The sequence below is a fragment of the Tyto alba genome, unplaced genomic scaffold, assembly GCF_018691265.1.
Source record: "Tyto alba isolate M040663 unplaced genomic scaffold, T.alba_DEE_v4.0 Super-Scaffold_10, whole genome shotgun sequence".
Classification (NCBI taxonomy): Eukaryota; Metazoa; Chordata; class Aves; order Strigiformes; family Tytonidae; genus Tyto; species Tyto alba.
This window is the reverse complement of record NW_024881262.1, coordinates 12,099,215-12,120,709: the sequence shown is the minus strand read 5'-3', so window position 1 is coordinate 12,120,709 and position 21,495 is coordinate 12,099,215. Positions and strand designations below refer to the sequence as shown.

Sequence of the window (21,495 nt, the reverse complement as noted above, 5' to 3'; positions counted from 1 at the left end):
ACTTTCTGGGGATGGATCTATTGGCAATCTGTCTGAATCATAAATGGAAAAAAAATGTTCCTGAGTAAAACCACCAAAGTACAGTACAAGATTAATCCTTTAACTTCAGTGGTCTACTTGTGGGTGTATGCCATGTGCAGATCTTCATGTCACATCTCTGAATTTAAAGAACAGAATTAAAACTTCTGGGGAAAAAAAAATAGACAATGTGTCTGTCAGAACAATCTGCTAAGCATCAGTTACTGATCGAGCCTGTGTTGGAGGTGAAGCATTAGCTTGAAAGAAGTTTATATTTTTTTATACTTTTCACAGCACAGAAGACACTATACCTTAGTCACTTCACTGTGGGGGAAGTATCAGAGTTATAGAAGTGTAATTTTGTCAACTTAAGCTCTGTATCACCTCTTTATAATTTGTCTTCATATATCCTATTATCTGAGAAGCATCGCTGTTGGTTACTGCAGTAAAGTGCTGTTTTGGTCAAAGTGAAAATTAAGTGTTCTCACTTCTCTGGAATGCCTCAGTGGATGTTATAATGTAATTTATATGACAAAATCATCTCTTTAGCCACTAGAATGATTAAATTAAATAAATTGGGAATTGGGAGGTACCTTGAAGCACCAGCTGAAGGCTGTACTGTTGCCTGCAGATTGCTCTGATGAAAGCTATATAAATGCACTCATGTCTAATTGAAAATAAAATTATTTTTTCAAATACAGATGAAAATAGATTTTCTTAGGAACTCAGAGAAAGATCATATGAGCTTAGTTGCATGTAGGCTTGCATAGCATATATACCTCCTTGATGCGATGTCTCGTTTCATATGGCTAGAAAATTTATTTGCCTTTTGCCATGTTTTTTGAACTTTCCCAGGTTTGAATCATTTCTGAGAAACACATCCTCCTGTATATCTATTACACATCTGTGGCAGGTTCTTCACTGCAAGCTGCTGGCCAGGCCTTTTGTGCAGGCCAGTACCCTGCCCCATGTCCAGTTCCGCTCCTGTGTTAGTCAGTGTTAAACCTTAAATTTTGCTAGACCCCACTCCTAGTCCGCTGTAACCAGAATATTTGAACAGCGCATAGATATTTTTTTCCCACCCCGCGTTATATCTGTTTTCAGTTTACCAACACTGTTTTATTTGAATGGAGCCATGTGTACGTGAAATGTGAGCTGACACTGGTGACAGTGTTGTTCTGTGGGTGCTGGTCCCTCAAGTGCATCTGCTGCGCCTGTTGGCAGCGCTCAGCCCCGGCCCCCTGACTGGGAGGCCTCCTAGAAGTTCTCATTCTTTAGCAGGTCTTGATTAGGCAACCAGGAGACATTTCAGAGGAAAACATTGAGGCGAAGGAGGCTGTTGCACGTGTGAGAGGGTTGCAGGAAATTCCTGGCGGGGAATAGCTCAGATCCTTTTTGTCAAGAGAGGAGAGGGGATTTACACCCGTGTTTAGTCCACACCAAAGTGTGTTAGCTTGTTGCATTTTTCTCTGCAGGTTTTCCATCATCTGTGTTTCCCCTCCTCCGCTGCCTCTGCTACACACAGACCCTTCAGAAATTATTGCAAATTGTGCAATTAGATATCTGTGTTCCTCCTCTATTAATTCATTCATGGATGAAATAAAACTTCTGTTAAGCTTTTCTTTTTTTTTTTTTTTTTTTTTTTTTATCAGGCACTACACTACCAAAGCAACTTGTGGAAATAGTTCTGTATCAAATGATTAATACATGTTCAATAGTTTAGAAAGTAATAAATATTTATAATATTTTGAAATATGACTGGGGAGTCTTAATGAGGAATTTAAAAGATATATTTGACATTGTTCTTTAATTCTTTGACATGTCATTTTTCAATGAGTTGTAAAGTCCTTAAATATTTAGACTAAAAAGTAAGTGTAGATCAGTGATGCTTCAGACTGCCATTTTTAGTTTCAATCACAGTACAAGTGTGATGGTTTATTTTCAGTATGCTTGTTATTTACTTATTAATGCTACCTTATATACATATACAAGGTTTCTTGTTTAAACACAGCTGAAATCTAAAGAGAAATGGCAGTGGTCCTCAAACCGTCAAGATGTGCAATTTACAGAATTGGAGATAAACTGCGCAGAGATATTTGGATGTGGTTCTAACTGGGCTGTGATCTAAGAAACTAAGTGGAATGTGCTTCAAGATATGGCAGTCCAAGTTTTTAATTTGTCTTGCGGTGGTGTTGCGTGACTCTTGGGGAAAAAAAAGATTGAAGTGAATTGTTAAACAGAGTCAACGTGTCTTCAACTTTCAGTAGTCCAATAAGGCTCTTGTAGGTAGAGCCTACCAAGAATTACAGTTTCTGCAGATACTGCAGGTGTAATTACCTTCATTTAAAAAAAAAAAAAAAAAAAAAACAAACAAACAAACAAACAAAAAAAACCAAACACAAAACAGTTTAGGTTCCTTAGAGATTCCTAATAATGCTGCTGTAAGAGATGTTTCACGGTGAAAAGGAAATACAATTTCAGGGTTCTCTGCAAAATGTGGAGAACCTTCTGTGGTCAACATCATGGATTGACAGGCAAACTGAGCACTTTCTGTGTCCATCTGATCTGGGTGGTTTTGCTCATACTAGTCTGTGTTAGTAACAGTTGACATTCTGGTTTTTATTTTGCGAATTTTTGTAGTGGAGGCTTAAGAAAAACTCATTCTTCTCTCTTTGGAAATGATGAAAAATCCAAAACATTCTTTGGTGTTTCAGAAATTCTAGGGCTAAGTATCAGCTTTTGTGTAGGGAATATAACACTTATATGTGTATATAAATGTCACTTACATTTAATTATATCCAGGAGATTAACATTGCCAGGAATGAGATCAAAATTGAGGCTAAGGCTAAAGTAATGGGACAGGAGTTAGGCAGCTCCTTTGTGTTCTCTATGGTTCTGCTTTCCATGAAGATTCAAAATCCTTTGCCACACAGGGTGTTTGTTTCTCATGGAAGTTTTGAGAGCTGCCAGTTGGTGAGTAAAACTAATAAAATGCTAGCTATTATGTTTTGCTGAGAATCTCTCATTACTGTCTTGGTGCATCTTTATTTTTCTTCACGATTTTGTATATGACTTCTGGAACAAACCTAACTGGATCTTGATCTACAGCCCATATATCACAACAGTAAAAGTTATCCTGGTGTAGGGTGGAAACAAAGCAGTAGCTGAGTACTGTGATAAAGCCCTATAGAAGAAACTTTTAGGCTTTTTTGGCTTCTCAATTCATTTAGTTTCCTGGTAACAGAACAAAGTTGAAGCTAGTTGTGATGTAGTCTTTTTTTGTATACAGGTCTGGGTTCACTGACGTCGTGTTTTGATGGCTTATGTAGGAGCAGTTGAGCAATTTTCAGATGAAAATGAAGGAAATAATCAGGCTGTTCTTTTGTTGTCATTTTGCTGTTGTAGTAAAATGTAATTGCAAAACCAAACTGCTTGAGCAAAACCGGCTTTAGGAAAAAAGGAAGGAACCAGTGCATTAAAGATAATTTGGTTTTTAAAAATAGACATCTCCTGTCTTTCTAAGATACACAGCCCAGTTTAGAGACATGCCTTAGGTTTTAATGTAGGATTTCTTTATATGAAATTACTGGACTGTGTTATGGGAAGGTCAGACTCAAGGACTATGGTACGTTGCTTCTGTCCTCAAAATACATTAAATATACTCCATGTTTAGAATTTTTACTATGACTTTTAAGAGGGGGCAAAAAATTGTGTCTGGAGATGAGACTTCGGCCCACTAAATCTCCATATGTTATCCTGGTATTTCTTGTGATGTTATTTTCTGTCTTTAACTTGTAGTAAGGACAGATGTCCGTATTAGGACTAAAAGCAGCCTGTTGCTGAGTGCAACTTCTGATAAAACATTTATCTTTTAGTACTGTTTTAAGTTTTCTCACACTCTTTGTTACTTCACTCCCTCTCCCACCGGAGGTTTCTACTCAGTAACCACATTGATTCAGCCCCCAGCACAACAGTAGTGGAGGTCTCCAGCAGGGTTTGGGAACCTGCGTGGGGCTTGGTACCAGTGAAGTGGAAACATCCTCCATCAGCAGCAGGACTGCCCCTTCGCTGTGCTGAGTGTCCGCTCACCGGCTCGTGTGGCTCTGCTCCAAGTGCAGAGTGAAAACCTGGGGCCAAGGGGAGGAGAACACGGTCACGTTTTAAACATATTCCCCAACTGGATTACCAGTTGGAAGTCATGCCACAGGAGCATGATTGCAGCCTGTAACTGCTTATGAGGGCTTTTTAATTTTTCTTTTGATCACTTGACAGATTTGTTTTGTGTTTTATGAAATTTATTAAGTGTGGGTTTGTGTTTATATAGGCTAACATTTGGCAACAGCATGTAGGACTTTGGAAAGCATCTCAGTAATAAAGCGAGCAAGCAAATGTTACTGCTTAAGCATTGATGCCAACAGCGCTTTTGTGTACTGAAGTCTTGTTCCTCTGATAAGCATTTTTACAAGACTTGCTTCCTCAACGCACTTGTGGTTCTGCCTTCTAGTTCTTTACTATGTGGGAAGACACTTTTTGAAGTCTGTGGGTTTGAGAAGACTGTGTTACTGAGGAAAGTGGCGGGACCCATTAAGTAGCTTTAACTCCCAAAGTGGATTTACAGAAGGCTCCCTGTTAAAATGTTTGACCATTTTATGAATGGATTGGAGATAAAAGCACTTAAAATAATGGCCACAAATAATGTAAATCTGACTAAGAATTTCATAATCAATTAGTGTACATTAATCCTGATTTTACAATAAAAACTCTGTTGGAACTTCTGAGCCTGCAGACACAAAGATACACCCAAGTTAATGATTCTATAAAATCTGGCTTTCTGAACAGAAATCTAATGATTAATGCTTCAAAGTGCATAATCACATCTTTGCCAGAAGATATTTTTCCTCTTCTTTGGTTCACAATCTGCCTGTTTAACATTTGCTGAAGTAAAGCAAACACAAAGGTGTTAAGAGTCTATGCACGAGCTGAAGTCTTCTGTGCAGCTGAATGCTTGGGCTCATTTATTATAGGATTTGTGACTCCTGGTCTATGCATCAGCTCATTTTTTAAAAAAACATTGTCAGCATCCAAGCTGTTATTTGAGTAAGAGACTGACAGGTAGTTTTAAACGTGCCTTTTAGTTTGTAGTCTTCACTTCTACTGCTTGCTTGCAGCACAGAATTATTCAATTTCCCAGCTTTTCCCCCTTCCTTAACATTTGTCATCACAGCTGCATCTTAGAGGCAGCAGAGTTTCCAGCAATTTAGTGTGTGTACCTCTCTTTCGTGTGGGGTGTTTTGATGCTCTTTGGAGGGGGTTTTTTTGCAAGGTGGTGGTAGAAGGGATTCTTTCCCAATGCAGATGTTTTAGGAAGACTCATAAAGAAACAGGCTGTTGGAAGCAGGGGTGAGGTAGGAGATCTGGGTACTTGTGGCCATTACTGCTGAGGGGTTGAGGCACCTGGGTGCCTTCAAGTCCCTTCAGCAAGGCTGGAGGAGGGCTGGGGCCTGCATGGTGGTGCTGCCTGTCTGCGATCAACTGGAGCAGGAGAGGGGAGTGTAAAGAGGACTTTAGAACTAGTTATCAGGGGAGACTATGGAGAAGTGTTGAAATGGGAAGAGATGATAGCTAGAGTAGAAATTAACTGATTTTGTATGTAGAGTATAACTGAAGTATGACTGTGTGGTTATATGAGCATATCTTCTGTCCCCAGTCACAATGAAAGAAGAGAATGAACTAGGTCATTGCTTAAGGTCTTTTTTACTTCTGTTTTCTATGATTCAGGTATTCATTTAAATAAAACCAATTCTGGAGCATACTCTGTAATGGTTTTTCCACCTACTGAGTTGAGTGCTTTGACAGACACTTTATGATCCTACATGATGCTCTAATTCCTGTGTACAACAGGTACTGCCACCACCCTTCACCCTCCGTCTTTCAGTGTAACAAATGTAAGAAGGGAAGCTAAAACAAAGATGGGTTTGGATCTTCCTTTGTATGTTTCAGTTGGAAATCAGTTCATAGTCAAAGTAAATGCCTTGCAAGACTGCTTTTAGGATTGTGAATGTGACAGTTAAAAAGCTAGTCTGGGCTGCAAGACACAGTGAGGTGGAGTGGATAACCACATGATGTGAACTTTGAAAACAGATGTAATTAAATCCTTGCAATTTAAAGTTTCCTATCTTTTCATGAGCATTTACTTGCCAAGAGCATTCCTGCATTGCTCTTGTGTTCATGGTGTCATGAGATTGGGTAAATTTAACAGATTAGCTGTGATGGATGTACTTGTGATGCTTATGAATTCAGAATGCAGTCTTGTCTGATGCAGAGATGCTTATTTTACAAACAATTTTGCCTTTGCTGCATTAGAAATGCTGAAATTGGCAGTGTATGATATTATGAAGTAGTTTGTGTGGCATCAAAGTTAATGGACTGATAAATATGACTACAAAGGCAGGATGGAAATTAATATATCCACACCTGTAAGTGAGTTCTGCCCTACTTCAGAAATAGTCACTATTCACAAAACTGTTTGCATTAGTAACATGTGCTGCTTGCTGTAGGAAATTAGGGATTCCCTTTCATCTCCCTCAGTGCTGTGCTAGAACTTCTATTGCTGCAATGACTGACGGGCCACTGGTTCTCAGCTGGCAAGGCATGGAGCATATACTCCCATTTCAGATGTCTTAACAGGCAGCAGCGTCACAGCATGACATTGCAAGGAGGTGACAGTAGACATTGCTGGTAAACTGATTGGAAGTGTTTGTTGTATCAGCATTTCCTCACATGCTTTGATTTGTAGCAGTAGTTGGGAGTGAGGAGGGACTCAGCAGAAGCAGTGAGTGCTAAAGGGAATTTGGGACCCACCAACCTTGAAGGTTGAATGAATACTGGAGTTGGGTTTTATGTCTGCTGATGGGAGATTTAGTACCATGTGTCTCATGGAGAGTAAACCTCTACTAGTGGAAAGTCTGTCACAACGGCATGATTTCTAGAGATAAAGAGCTCCATCTCAATAGATATGTCATCCTTCTGGGTAATCTTTTAAAGGCAGAAGATATGCACTAAAAAGGAAGACCTCAGTAATGGGATCTGTGTGTGCTATCTGCAGTGATAGGGAAGTTTATTCATTTGTGCACTTTGCTGTTCTCTTAGACCATTTGTTCCACCCCTCTGGTTACATTTTGAGAAATGCAAAACATACGGTGTGGAAGGACAATTTTAAATTTTCCAGCATGAACAAAGTGAAGTCTCCATATTTTGAAGAACAATAATAATAATAAACACTCTTTTTTTGCCCTTCTTTAGGACTCCTGAGCAGTGTCCAAGTGTGGTTTCTTTGCTGTCAGAGAGCTACAATCCCCATGTGCGTTATGGGGCTGCCATGGCTTTGGGTATCTGCTGTGCGGGCACTGGAAACAAGGTGAGGACTAGAAGCATCCATTGCCAAGGCTGTTTATTCTCTCTCCTGCCACAGAGACATTTGTGTGGAAACGCCACATACACAGCTCATATTTCTTGCACATGTACACTGCTAGCCAGCTGGAGTAGAGCAGTTCTGGGCATGGAGATTCTTTTCCTGTTTGTACAGAATAGATAAAGTAGAAGAATTTTTTTATACATTATTTCCACATTCTCGGAATTTTGTCTTCAAAACTTTTCTTAGAGTTTTCTTACTGTCAGGGTGCCACTGAACTTTAAATGTATGTTCAGTACTCCAAAAATCAGTACTCATTTGCTGTTGGAGTTGATCGTTTACAGATTGTGTTAGGGGGAGCGAGGAGGTGCTAATGACAGGAAAACAGCAGGTGTTTTGTCTAACTTCTAGCTCATTCTTCTTTCCTGTGATACAGAGTTCATGGGAGATCTATGTACTAGCACCAAGTTCAGTGAAATTTAATGAAATTTACTGTAGTTTCAGGTGTGGAATTCACAGCTAGTAAATTTTTTTTCTCAGTTTATAAGTGTCAGTGAAGGACAATTCTCACAGGTGGTATCAGGGACGGACCTTTTAGAGTAGGATTCCCACTTCTGTTGTGGAAGCGATTGCTCATTGGGGCAAGCATCAAGTAAAGTTGGGGATAAGCTTCCTCTGCTCCACCAACATGTATATATAATCTGTACTGGTACCAAATCACGATTTCAAAACAGGTGCACAGACTGTCCATGTAGAAGTAATATTTCATGCTTCCAAGTCTTTGATAAATCTCATGCTTATCTGTGTCATCTCTTCCTCAGCTAGTATTAAACACTTGGTCCGTGGCTCTTGCAAGCGAGCGCTCCCCAGCATGTCACTTGTGTTGTAAAATGCACAGAATGCTGACGTGCACTGCCTGCCATCTTTAGTATCTAAAGCATGCAGACTTGAAAGCAAACTGAAAGTCCTATTTTTATTGGGGTTGCTTTATTCTCAAGTGGAAAGCAGAATTAAGGAGCTAATTGTTTTAACCTGCTGCATCTGACAAGTTGATTTAAGTGGAAATGCTTTAGTTGCACAGAGAAGTCTGTTTTGTTTCCAGATACATTGTGTGATAAAGACCTAAAGCATCTGATTACACGCAGACATGTGTTCCAGAGCTTATACTAGTAGGTTTTGAAGGCCCAAATATATTCAACTTTGGAGATCAGAAAGTTCAGCTTTTTGTCATAGTGGATGTTCCATATATGGTGTTGAATGCATGCCAAGGAATGAATGAGTCACCCTCAGGTGGAGAAGCCCAGCCACCAAGATAGCTCAATTGGAAAAAGCAGTCTCAGCAAAGGCATGATATTATTCTATAAATGGTTCTTAGAAATAGTGTTTTGTGTAAAATCAGCTTGTGTTTAAAAGCCTCACTCTAGCAGAAGTAATAGTGAGAGGGATCTGTTCTGGGGGACTCATGCGCTCACGTGCATTTGCTTATGTCCTCCATTTAAGTATGGACAGGGGAGAGCTCTGTACAAGAGATTGCCAAGTGATTCTGTCTGACTTCTGTAATCAGAAGATCACATAACATATTAAAAGAGCTTTTTGAGCTTCTTAGGTGGATGCCTAGCTGTTACCTCTCTTGTTCCAGAGGGTATCTAACAGCTTGCTTCATGTGCCACTTCAGAGTGCTTTTAGAAAGCTCTTGTGTTGCCACAGACCAAATGTATCTGCGCTGCCCATGGCTGTACAAACTGCTATCTTAGGTTTATTCTGCTCAGATCCAAAGAGGGTGGTTGCTGAAGGCTGGCAGAGCCCACTAACAACTTGATGCTGTTGGAACAGGTAGCCTTGGTCCCTCCTGCCATTTTTGCTCTGTCTTGTCGAGCTCCCTAGTGAGCTTATTCAAACACAGACTCACAGAGAAGTGACCCAGATAACAACAACAAAAAAGGGAACATTCTCTGTTGAATTATTGAGCTGGAAAACCTTGCTGAGAGGTGAGACAAGGGCTGCAGCTAGCACAGGGAAAGGGGAGGGACTGGGTAGCTGAAGGGAAATTGGGGAAAGACAGGGATCTCATTTGGGTAATGTTATGTTTACAAAGAAAAACTGAGCTCAGCTAATGTGCACTGAGGACCTTGCATGGTTAGAAATGAATTTGTGTCTGTAATAATTCTATGTATGATTAAGTGATGTCTTGCAAAGTGGCAGAATTGTAAATGGAGATGAAAAAATATGCCTAAAGAGATGACTTAGTCTGAGGTGACTGCAATTTTCCCATGGTGTTCTTAGGTACATCTAAGCAGCAGTTATTACAATAGATTCTCTTGCAGCTTTTCATAATAAATGACTGCACTGAAAGAAATTCTTATTGATAGATCATCACGGATCATGTTCCTGTTGTGCTTAGCTGGGAAGTTACTGAATTTGAAGAAGCAAAGAAGTGTTTTGAAATGTTTTAAAAACCTGGATTTACTATATGGGTGCTCAGAGGCAGCCTCAGTTGCTGTAGGTTTGACATGAATGCTTTCACGTGATGCTAAATGTTACAGTTCTAACAATAAAGTGTAAGGCCAAGAATTTGGGACCTGGATTGTTTTATCATCTCATTTTTTTAACCTCCAACATGTTGTTATATATCTTTGGTTCATTTGTTCCTTACACAGAAAATGAAGGTAACACTAATGTGTTTTCTTGGGAAGAACGGCAAAGAAAGTGTACGAATAATTTATGTGTACTCTTTAAGGCATGTCAGTGGTTCTAATGTGGTAAATGCATCTGCTGCTTTCAACAACTGTTGTTTATCTGTTGCCCTATTGCTACAGGTAGATCTTGTTCCATCCATCACTTGGATTTTGTGTTTTGTTTGTTTGCTTCCCAATTTTTAGATGAAAATCCACAGAAGTACAGATTTCTGCTTCATTTATCAGGAACAGGCAAAATATATTAAAAAGTATATGTGATAGCATCAGTCAAATAACATTCCTTTAGAGTACTGAATCCTGGGATATTAAAAATAATAGTCCTAACTTTGCGACTGCTTATTTATTTGTTTGTTTGTTTGTTTATTTATTTTTAGGAAGCAATTAATTTGCTTGAGCCAATGACAAATGATCCTGTGAACTATGTACGTCAAGGAGCTCTGATTGCATCTGCCCTTATCATGATCCAGCAGACTGAGATTACCTGCCCAAAGGTAATGTGGCATACCTTGCATACCAGCCTGTTAGATTGAAAAATGGTCTTGAATGCCAAATCTTTAGTGGTTGGCACTGCACATAAGCATTGGCAAGAGAGTGTATGTGCCTTGTGAAGAGCCAGAGCTGAATGCTCAGCGGGAAGCTCCTGCATGGTTCAGAGCGTGCACTTTTGCTGATTGAAACATGCCTGATAGATGACAGCATTTTAACTCATGGTGTTAGAAGAACAAATGCTCTTTCTTAAAAGGTCAAAAACCATCTAGTAATGATACAGAAGTCACAGTCTTCCACTAACATGCACCGAGGCCTGTATGCTCATGATTTATGTGAACAACGTTATTTACTAAAGAAGTTGGTTTTGATGAAAGTAGATTTAGTTCTGGATGTGATCACTGTGCAGGGAAGTCCTGTTATAACTATGGGGGTTTTTGGAGCTAGTCTTACACTTTTCAGGTGAAACAGTTTCTGAGGTCAGAACTGGCTTAGTGGCTTCATAGCAAATAAAGTTTTTTTAATGAAGCTTTTCTTTCTCCTCAGAAGGCAAAAAGGATTGCATATGTTGTGTTTAGCTTTTAAAAATAAGTTGCCCTGTGAATATATGACAGATGATGATATGCAAACATTTGTACAGACTAAAAGTCCACGTTAATAGAAGCTCTGAGGTTCCACATTTCATATGCTCTGGTGAGTGCTGAGGCAGAGCAGTAGCTGGTACTTTGCTACTCATCTGTCATATATGTGTTGCTTTTATTAATGTCATTTTTGAAATTGAACTGTGATAAAAACAGCCACTTTTTTACTGCATTTGGATGGGGAGAAAATAAAAAACCTCTTTGTCCAGTGGAAAATTTTACTTGGGAAAGTCAGTGAGGGAAATCTACAGATACAGGTGTCTGGGTATTTCCAAGTCATGGAACATGAAGATTTGCTGGCAGGCAGTTTTTTCCTTTGAATTATTTAAAAAAAAATAAATAAATGAAAAGAAAAAAAAACAGTTCACTGAGCAGAAGCTAGGACCTTTTTTTATGTTATCAAAATTGTAGTTCAACTGAATAAACCAGTGGAGAACACTAGGGTTCTGTTGGATTCCCTCATCTTCCAAGATACAAAGCCTCTGTAATGTGAAGTTGAATTTTCTTTCTATGGAAACAAACTGCTTCTTGTTTTCATTGTTTCTTCCTTGGTCAGGTGCTTGCAATGCCAACCCTCTATACAGAAGATCAGGTTTGATCATTCTGCACTCCTCTAATGTTGGGCAAACTGTATAGTTCTCCTGTGCCTCAGTTTCCCATCTGAAAGAAATAAAGATGATACTTTCTTCTATGAAAGGATATTATGAGAATAAATTAATCTCAGTTTACAAAGCACCCTAATCATTTTGGGATGGGAATTGCAGACTGCTCTGAATCATAGACATCTGAGACTGTTGTGGATTACTTGCTGAGTCTCTCTATTGGAGTTTCAGTCTTTTTGAGATGATAGGTGGAAGAGTGTGTGCCTTAAAGAAGAATGCAGACGGGAGAACAGCTAGCAAAAATACAGATTATTTGAGGTGTGTAATAAGTTAGATCTCTTTCCCCAAAGAGGCCTGGTAACCTTGACTTCAGAGGTATGTGCAATATCTAGACTTGTTAAATGGGTGATTAAAATAGTTGGCTAACAAATACAGGATGAGATGTATAGTCTGGGGTTCAGTGGCTTGTTTAAAAATGGGTAGATGAACTGAAAGAGCTTTATGCCAGATCCTTGTTTGAGCCAAAATTTGTGTGGTGTTACATAATATAGATACAGAAAGCAATTCATTACCCAGTCATAGAAGCACTGCAGATATTAAAAAACAAACAAAAACAAACAAACAAAAAAATACGGATTATAAACTAACAAATAATCCCTGAAGTATTCTGCTAATTTAGAGACTAAATACAGAATATATAAATTTTACTTGTTTTGAACACCCCAAAAGTTGGTTATAACCATTATAGTTTCTTGCTCAAAAGTAAAAGGAATATTTTGAGTAATATGCTTCCAATTAAGTTATTTATTACTCATGGGAAACTTTTTTTGGAGCGCTTTGCCAGTCTGAAAAAAAATTATTTTACTCTACTGTGAAAGGTTGGAGTTCAGAAAACTAGCCATTTTTGGATTACGGTGACATATTTTGATCCGATTAGATTCCTAAGTGGCATGCTGGTGCACTGTGTGCCAAAGTGTCTAACCAATGTATGTGAGTATTTGCATTGCTGGATAAGCAGCTAGTAAGAGGAGCACGATGGATTTCATATCCCACAAACTGTACACATGCTCTTGATGGGGTCACAGAGAAGCTAAATTTTATGTATCATCATGTCATTGCGGCTAAATTTCATGATGCTTTGCTTGAGAGAGATGGTGATTTTAATAAAGATTATGCTGTATAGTCTGACCAGCTTCCTGTCATTACATTTAAATTTCATCTGTTCTGGGATTATTTTTATTTTTTTTTAAAAACTTCGTGTTTGTGAGTTTTGGGTTAGAAGGACTTGAAATTCTTTGGCGATAATTTGGGAAGAAGATGGTAGGAATAGACTTAGATTTTTCCAGGAATAAAGTAACTTCAGAGTTTTGAAAGCTGAGCCTTGCAATGCTGAAATGCCAACAATAAAAAGAGATTTAGGAATCAAAGTGTTTTGGTTTAAAAGAAACCATTTTTGTTGTGAGAGAATGTAAATGTATGCCTTTGAATCACATTTGCTGTCCTCTTTCCTTTGTATTAATCTTCCTTTTTGTTGCGCTCACTCTTTATTTAAACAAATAATTTAAAGGGTTTAAATAAAAATTGTCATTATATGGATGTCCCTTGAATTTGCAAGTTGCTTAAGTGCCAAAAGGGGTAGCAAATCTTGTGTAAAGCTGATTTGGCCTCTTTGGACTTGAAACACAATTCCTACATGGGCAGCCAGCATGATTTTTCATGACCTCTGATACATTTAAGAACCATATTAGTGCAGGATATAGAACAATAACAAGTTTATTTTGTGAAGTAGAATCCTAAATTATAGATGTGATGAGATCATTGTAACAGAAATCAATGACAACTTCATTATGTATTTGTGACCTGTAGGGCAATTAAGACAGCAATTTTGGAGACAAACTACATCTCTAACATCTTGAATTGAATTTACTTTTTCCTGGTTTTGTGTTAGGATATTCATCTTGGCAAAATGAGAAGATAATAAACAAGGTCAAGGCTTTTCCTCCATGTTCCTTCGATCATCATGGCCTATTATCTTTAAGATGTGAAGAAACCAGGACCAGATTGCGGTTTTGTTTTTTTCCCCCCATTTAGATGAAATGCTGGGTATTGCTAGGATGCAAGAATGATTTTTGTTATATTCTAGTAGCACCTTCAGATTCCATCATGTAAGCCTGTTACTGTTAGATGCTTCTGCATACTGTATGTTCTTTCAAGAGAGCAAGCATATGTAGAATAACTTCAGCGCTTGAAGAAGACAGATAGAACATGCAGTTTTAAACCTGTTTTATTAAAAACAGATTCCTAAATGCCCTTGTTCTTAAGAACTTGCATTTGCAAAAAGCATCATGCAAATCACCTGCCACTGTTTCCCTTAGTTAACTGTTTATTAAGCCTTATTCATAACAATGTCATGGGCTTCATGTGCATGACTGTTGACTGGTGGAGGGAGAAGTGGTAAACAACCTGATAAATGACAGCCCCTTGGGTTTGTGGTAGGAAATGGTGCTGTATCATTCTCATGTCTTAAAGCATGTGTTGTTTCCCCAGTGTTTCCAAGGTTGCGCGTTTGGCTTCATTTGAAATCAGTGGCATGTTGTTTTGGCCAGCATTAATTATCAGAATGGGGGGGGGTGGTGTGTATTGTTAGTAAAGATGAAATGAGTCACTGCCTACGTTTTAGTGTTTCTCCTGGAAGTTGCCCAAATGAATTTCTTAATAGCATTTCCAAATGCTATAAAATTTTTTAAAGTGCTTGAAGATTTCAAGGGAGAAACAGAACTTGTAGGTTTCTCAGCATATTAAATAAACCTATTCAGTAGTTTGGGATGTGCTTGAAGGAAAAATAGTAGCAGATTAAAGGGCTCTACTAGACAAAGTCTGGCAGATTATACTTCAACAGTTTAAGAAATGAGTTTGTTGATATCTTGCTCTGTTCTGTAGGAGGTGAGTGCCCCAATAGCAAAGGCAGAACTGAGCTTTTGTCTGTACCACTCTTTCTTTCTTCAAAGAGATGGAGCAGTGGCTCCCTGTGAGTACAGTACCCTCCTGAACCACCACAGCTAGAGGTGCCAAAGCGGGCTTTCCTGAGCAGCAAGGAAGGTTTTCAGCTGGGACCTGATCTAGTCAAAAATTCCATTCCTGTGAAGCATTTGCTTTATAAGAACAGCCTAAATAAGCACTCAGACTTATCATGCATTCGAGTGTTGAGGCAGTCCTTTAATCTAGGTTTGCCTGGGTCAGGCCAGGTAGTCCCCTATCCTCTCATAGAACAATTTTCCTTCCACTAATGTTAAAGTAAAACTTTGGAAGGGGTACACTTGTTCAATACATTTCCAGTGTTGGCAGTGTTCGACAGCTCATGATGCACAGGTATGCAGAATTTATCGGAAAGCAGAATGCTCTTGATAGGCACTACATGTTTTGTAGTCGTACAAGTAAAGGCTATAAGGACTATTTCTTCCTGTAGCTGTTCAGTGCTTCTTCACTGAACGTCTGCTCTCAGCCAATTCCCTGCTGTAACCTGTTCACGTCACCTGGAGAGGTGGCAATCGATCTGCTCGGGTTTAGCAGCCGTTACTGTCCCTTGGTCCCCTGTGGTTGTCAGTGTCCCCATTAGCTCGCTGCCCTGCACGGTGTCCTGGTGCCACAGCTGGTGGGTTCCTGGTGGGCTTGCTGCCCTGGTGGTTTTTTTTCATCTGCTCTGGACTAATGTACACAGGAGTAGGAGTTGTAGGAGGCGTATTAGGGGAAGGGTGCTCACAGGGGCAGCGCACCACGATGAGGGGAGGTGCATGACTTCCCCTGCTAGCCCTGCCTTGCCTTTCCCCAGCGGGGCAGTTCTACCCGCTGTTCCGAGGTGCCGTTCCGTCAGACTTCAGACGCCAGCGGGAGCATTAGCAGCTCTGCTGAATGTCTTCTTGCTTCACCCAGGGTTTTGTTATCTAAAGATTTGATTATGGTATACATTCCAGATTACAGTCCACGGAACAAGCTTTGTAACATCAGTCTTTTTATAAATGTTCCAAACCCAGAAGCTGAGCCGAGTCACAGGAATGATGTGCTCTAAACAGAGACACTGGAATCCTACTGCTCAGCTCAACAAGAGGAATAATTTTACATGTTGCTTCTGTTTCTCTGTGTGTCTGTTCTAAATAATATCTGAAGGTTTTGGTTCACCTAGTCTGCACGTGGCTGGTCTTAATACTACATAAGGCCCTGTTCCAGGTTGCAAATGAAAACGAATGCATTTTTCCAGTGTATAAGAGGTCAAGCATAAGAAACAAACTATTTATATTAAATGTGTAAACCTCAGCATAAGCTTCTATAAATAAAAATTGGAAAAGCATGAAAAAGCATAAATGGAGTGAAGCAAGAGAAGAATTTGGTCAGTATATCCAGAATAAACCCTGTATTGTGTGTGCAGTATCTCCCTGCCACACATCTATCTGTGTAGCTGCCCTGAAAATGTACATTGCTCCTTTTTCTTAGCTTTAATAAATGCAAGGAACTTTAAATCACCTCCTTTTGGGGACAGGGACTAGTAACTACAAAATTTTTAATGCAAGGGGGAATTGGTGAATAGAGAACTATTATTAGCACACTAATTATTGGATGTCTGAAAAATGGAAAGAGCTCCTGTTTTTCCCCGGTCAGTTTTAATAAATGCCTCCTGCTCTACCCAGAGAAGTGTTGTTTCGTTCAGCTTTGCTGCTCCTGTTTAAAAGTGGATTGCTGCTCTGGTGCTCCGTGGTTCTGAGACTGTCCATTTCTGTGAAACAAATAGTCATTTTAATACGATCATGTTTAGCAGGTCATTATTTACTCATATAAATGTTAGAGTCTTTCACTGTCACAGACTGGTTTAAATTTCATCAGGTCAGAGCCCACCAGTGCTGAAGGAGTTAAGGTGACAAATAGTGCAGCTGGGTTAGTGGCTGAATGAGAGGTATCAACCAGAGTGTCTGTTCCTTTAGGGCACCTGTGTTTTAACTGGTGTGATGAGTTAATGTGCATTGAGAACTATTTTGAAGAAAACATGTGGTCTTAATCTGAACTGCTCTCTTAAGTGTGTAGGGCTGCCAAGCAGCACTGCAGCTTTTGGGTATAATGCTCATGGGTTGGGCTGGCAACCTGTCTTCTTTCCATCCCAGACATTGGACATTGCTGGTGTTGAAGCTTGGCCTCTCATCTGTGGCTGCAGATGTAGGATTAGGATTTGGGATATCAGCAATAAAATGGACTATTAGTGGGGAGAAGCTTGTTCAACACATCTTGGAAGGATCCTTTTTAAAAAAAACTCCTTTGCTTTTGAGCGTGTGAAGTGAAGGCTTAGTATGAAATTGGGGGGGGAGGGTGTGGCGAGAGTCACATGGATATCTGGAGTAAAATTAATTTGGGGAAGAGGTATAAAAAGGTTTTTCCAGACATGCTGTGGATGGGATGCAGCTTCCCAGGTCTTGACTGGATTGCAGATTGGGATTTACTGGTCTGCTTCTTCAGCTACAGAAATTACTTAAACTATATTGTTGCTCCACTGTATATGTTAAAAGACATAAGATATTAATTTGTGATAAAGCCTTAGATATTGCTGGATGTGACACTGTTCTGTCTCTTGAACACTTGGTGAACCAGTGAAAGATGAAGCTCTTTGAAGCAATGATGATAATATAAGCAAAGGTTTAGCAATTTCCCTTACTAATGTGCACTTAAGATATTGTGGTGAACATACCACGGCATAAACTGTTACTTTATTAAATATTTTCATTAATGATTTTCATTTAGAATGTAGGAGTGCAGTAGCAAAATTTGCTGATGACGCACCATATGGTCATTCTCAATACAGCAGAAATACTGTACAGGAAAAACAGAATAGGTTTGAGGTTTTCAGCAGTAGGAATTGGAGGAAATTTAATAAAGTACAGTGTCACGCATCTAAGAACATATAGTAGTTTTTGCTACAAACTCATCAATTGGTCTTTTATTTCAGCAACTCCAGAGATTCTCAGACTATACCTGTAAGGGCTGCAAAATGTGGTTTGGAAATGCACATCCATCCTGACTATTCACTATATGGGTATCTTCAAGTGGGAAAAACCTCTTTAATTATTAGTGGGGTGACTTGTAGCACTAGTGGCTAAAGCCATTGAAAAGACAAATGTCATCCTAGGATGCAGAAATCCAGAATAATTCCAGTAAAAACAGAGTATTTGACCCATGCAGTGAGTTTTATAATCTCTGTTTTTTCTTTCTGTGTTTTTTTTTTTTTTTTTATCCAGGTCAGCCAGTTCAGACAGCTCTATTCCAAAGTGATCAATGATAAGCATGATGATGTTATGGCAAAGTTTGGAGCAATCCTGGCACAAGGCATTTTGGATGCAGGTAATTCCCCAAACATTTAAAGCAGTCAAAATTTCTTAAGCTTATATGGCTACAGTAGCTGTAATAACAAATTTCATTTGGGAGATATGCTGGCTTTCTGCCTGTTGTGTAATAGTAGCAAGAAATCTCAAATTTCAAGTAATTTTATCTAATTAAATAAATAAACCGTGTTTTGTAGTTTCAGCTCGTATCAGTGTGCTTCTGTCAGAAGGGATTCAATCCAGTCATTGGGGCAGAATTCTTGTCCAGAAATCTGGACAAATATGATCCTTTTACTCTCAGTCTGTTTTGTCACCATGAATGTTGATTTATAGCACGATAGGTTGCTGCTTTGTTTTTCTAAGTAAGCACCTGCTTCAGAAATTTGAAAACCTTGTGGTATCTAGCCCTCATATTTTGCTTTTTCTGTTAAAACCTGACATAACCAGTTTTAAAAACATGTGTGTGTATACATATATATATGTATTAAATATGTTTTTAATCACTAGGCTTTGCCTCTTTCCTGTTTATTAAGAGTTGTGTTGCACAAAGAGAGAAACATAGTTAACTGTGTCAGTGTTACTTTAGAAGACTGTTTCGCAGACTAGTACCTTTTTCTAGCAGGAAACATCATCTCATGAGTGTTAATGACTAAATATTGAGCCAGGGGTAGGGTTCTCTAAAGGCATTAGCATTTCACAAGGACTGAATTGCAGGGCCTATTAAGGAAGGATTCTGTAAGCAAAGAGGACAGACAGTGTTTTGTTTGAGTTTTTCCTTCTGGTGGAGTTCAGACTTGGGCAGTTTGGTGTGTGTCATTAGCACCCCCTTTCCAAGTTTCCAAATGCAGTTTCTCCCATCCTGTCTCTTGTACTGCGGCCTTTTCTTGCCATGCACCTCCTTTTATTCCCTGTGATGGGTAGAAGCAAGCTGGTTTTCCCTGTACTCTGAGATCAAGGTTAGTCCTGAAGCCACATAAACAGAGGAGTCTCATGTATTTGTCTCTGCGGCATGGCTTAAACAGCAACATGCACTGTGGTTACAGTGTCTGTATGAATGAAGTTACGTGGTGAACGGAGAAAAACTTAGGGCTGCCTACACCTATCTGCATTGCAGTGTGCTTAAAAAGCTCTCCTCCTTCTGGGCATGTGGCAGTCAGACTGCTCTGTGCTCCATGACTAGGGCTACTCAGAGAAGGAAGCAACAGGAACCACCTCTTTTATCATTCATTGCCTCCCAGGTACCCCTCCTGGAGCTCAGACTGAGCAACATTCTTGGCACAAGATTTAGAATAATTTTGGTCATTCCCGTACTTATACTCTGTTGCTGGGAAGCCAGAGCCCTGGCTTTTTCCTCTCAACAGCACAGACCTGCTTTGAATTCCTACCTTTAAGATTAAATCATAAAAATGCAGCTAAAACCTCATTTGCTTCCTGTGTCACTCATGTATTGTATAATGACTTGGAAACCAGAAGCATGCAGTTTTAATAAACTACATGTGAATTTGTGCCAACTTTAACCTCTTTATTTGTTGCTGAGCGGCTGGGGGAAGGTTCTGAACTACCCTTTCTTAACCTATTGCCACTTTCATTAATGTCTCTTAAAAGAATAAATTCTTTTTATCTCTCCCATACAACTACAAGTGCTTATCTGAAACAATGAGCTATAGAATTTAATTATCACTACCAGGAAGAAAGGGTTCTGTGTGTCATCTGCCACAGTTGGGCAACTGAGTTTGGGGATTTTTTGTCAGGTTGTGGTTTGCGTTTTTTTTTGGTGAGGGAAGGACAAAACTATAATTATCTTCCAATGACAGGCTTTGATTAAAGGTGCAAGATTTCCAGTGTGTGATTGGGAAATGATGCAGTGGAGGTGGGTGTTCTGCTCTGACAATGAGGCAGTCATTAGACTGGTGGTTTCATGGCGGGAGCAGGGTACCTTGAGGGCACTGAAGTGGAAATTAAGAATTTGGTCATTGTCTAATTCTTAGGCCCCAGCACCTACATTTTTACTTCTTTGATAAAATAAGAAAAATGTAGATACTCCAAATTTAGCCGAGGGATTATTTTTTTTCCAGAAAACTCTGAACTTCTATAATGCTCCTCTTCAGGTACCAACATGCTCTCTTGTTCCAGGCTGATGACTGCCTTCCTGTTCTTGGCAAAATCAATATGCTTTGTTTTCTGGAGTATGTATTTGTAAATGTGAGCTACAGAAGGGATATACTGATCTAATTAAGTGTCAGCATTTTACCTGCTTGAAAGCTATTTTGTCCTCTGGACTTTAGGTATCGTCTCTGGTTCCTAATGCCACATTTCTCAGCCACTGAGAAAAAAGGAGGAGCAGCAGCCACTACACAAATATCTACATAGCATATCTGGAAAATTCTTTTCTCAGTATTTAACATAGGTTTGGGTGAGGTCAGCAGTCCAGTAGGTCAGGGACAAAGTGTAGCACTGGGCAGTTCAGACCGAAGCCAGAGATGTTGACAGCATGATGGTGAATGTACTGGGTTCTCTACGGTTTGAGACATTTGTAATGAGTTATGAAATGAAAGTGTCATCCAAATTACAGGGGAAAGAATTGCCCATCTCCTCATTCCTGTTTCTCCAAATATGCATCTCACCTAGTGTGTTATATTTTGGACATTAAAGACTTTTGTACAGAAAATAAACTTGGATGCATAAGGTCTGCTCTCCCACACATTGAATTCGGTGCTACTGTTTCCCACCCTTCTCCTGCCTGCCCCTGTTTGTGACCTCTTCATGTGAAGTTGGGTTTAACTCTGGTAGTTAGGAAAAAAGCCATTATTCTCTGCTAATGCTTTTGTCTGTTAGATTAGAGCTACCTTGTATTTCATTGCCCATGAGAATCATGTCGCTGGCACATGCTGAAATCAACTCTGCCGAGGTTTTGATGGTTCATCCTGTGAAATTTTGGCTTTTCTGTACTGTGGCTAACAGTTCAGGCCATCTAATGATGACGAAGTGGAGTATAAGTCTTTGCTGACAGAGAAAGAAACAGTACAATATTTTTTGAAAACGGGATGCAGCCTAGGCCATGGTTGGAAACTAATTTTCAAGGTCCACAAAGCATCTTTATCTAATGACTGTTATGCTGGTGTGTTGCCCTGGGCTATGCTGCCAGAGTATTACCAAGTGCCACCATGACTATGTAAAGAACGAGTTCATCAAAGTATATAAATCATTGGTGACTGCTTGCTGCGCTCCCCCTCTTGTTAACTGACATTAAACTTGAGCCAGCAAATCCTCATAGCCTTTAGA

The 21,495-nt window shown here is 39.4% G+C and overlaps 1 protein-coding gene across 1 annotated transcript in view; it reads left to right on the top strand.

The window, feature by feature from the left end:
- Positions 1 to 21,495, top strand: part of PSMD1 (proteasome 26S subunit, non-ATPase 1) — a 75,798-nt gene that overhangs the window by 42,785 nt on the left and 11,518 nt on the right. Inside the window, exons 17-19 of the mRNA XM_042795982.1 lie at positions 7,321 to 7,435; positions 10,500 to 10,616; positions 18,130 to 18,232. Coding sequence (XP_042651916.1) covers positions 7,321 to 7,435; positions 10,500 to 10,616; positions 18,130 to 18,232 — 335 coding nt within the window. The remainder of the gene's footprint in view (positions 1 to 7,320; positions 7,436 to 10,499; positions 10,617 to 18,129; positions 18,233 to 21,495) is intronic.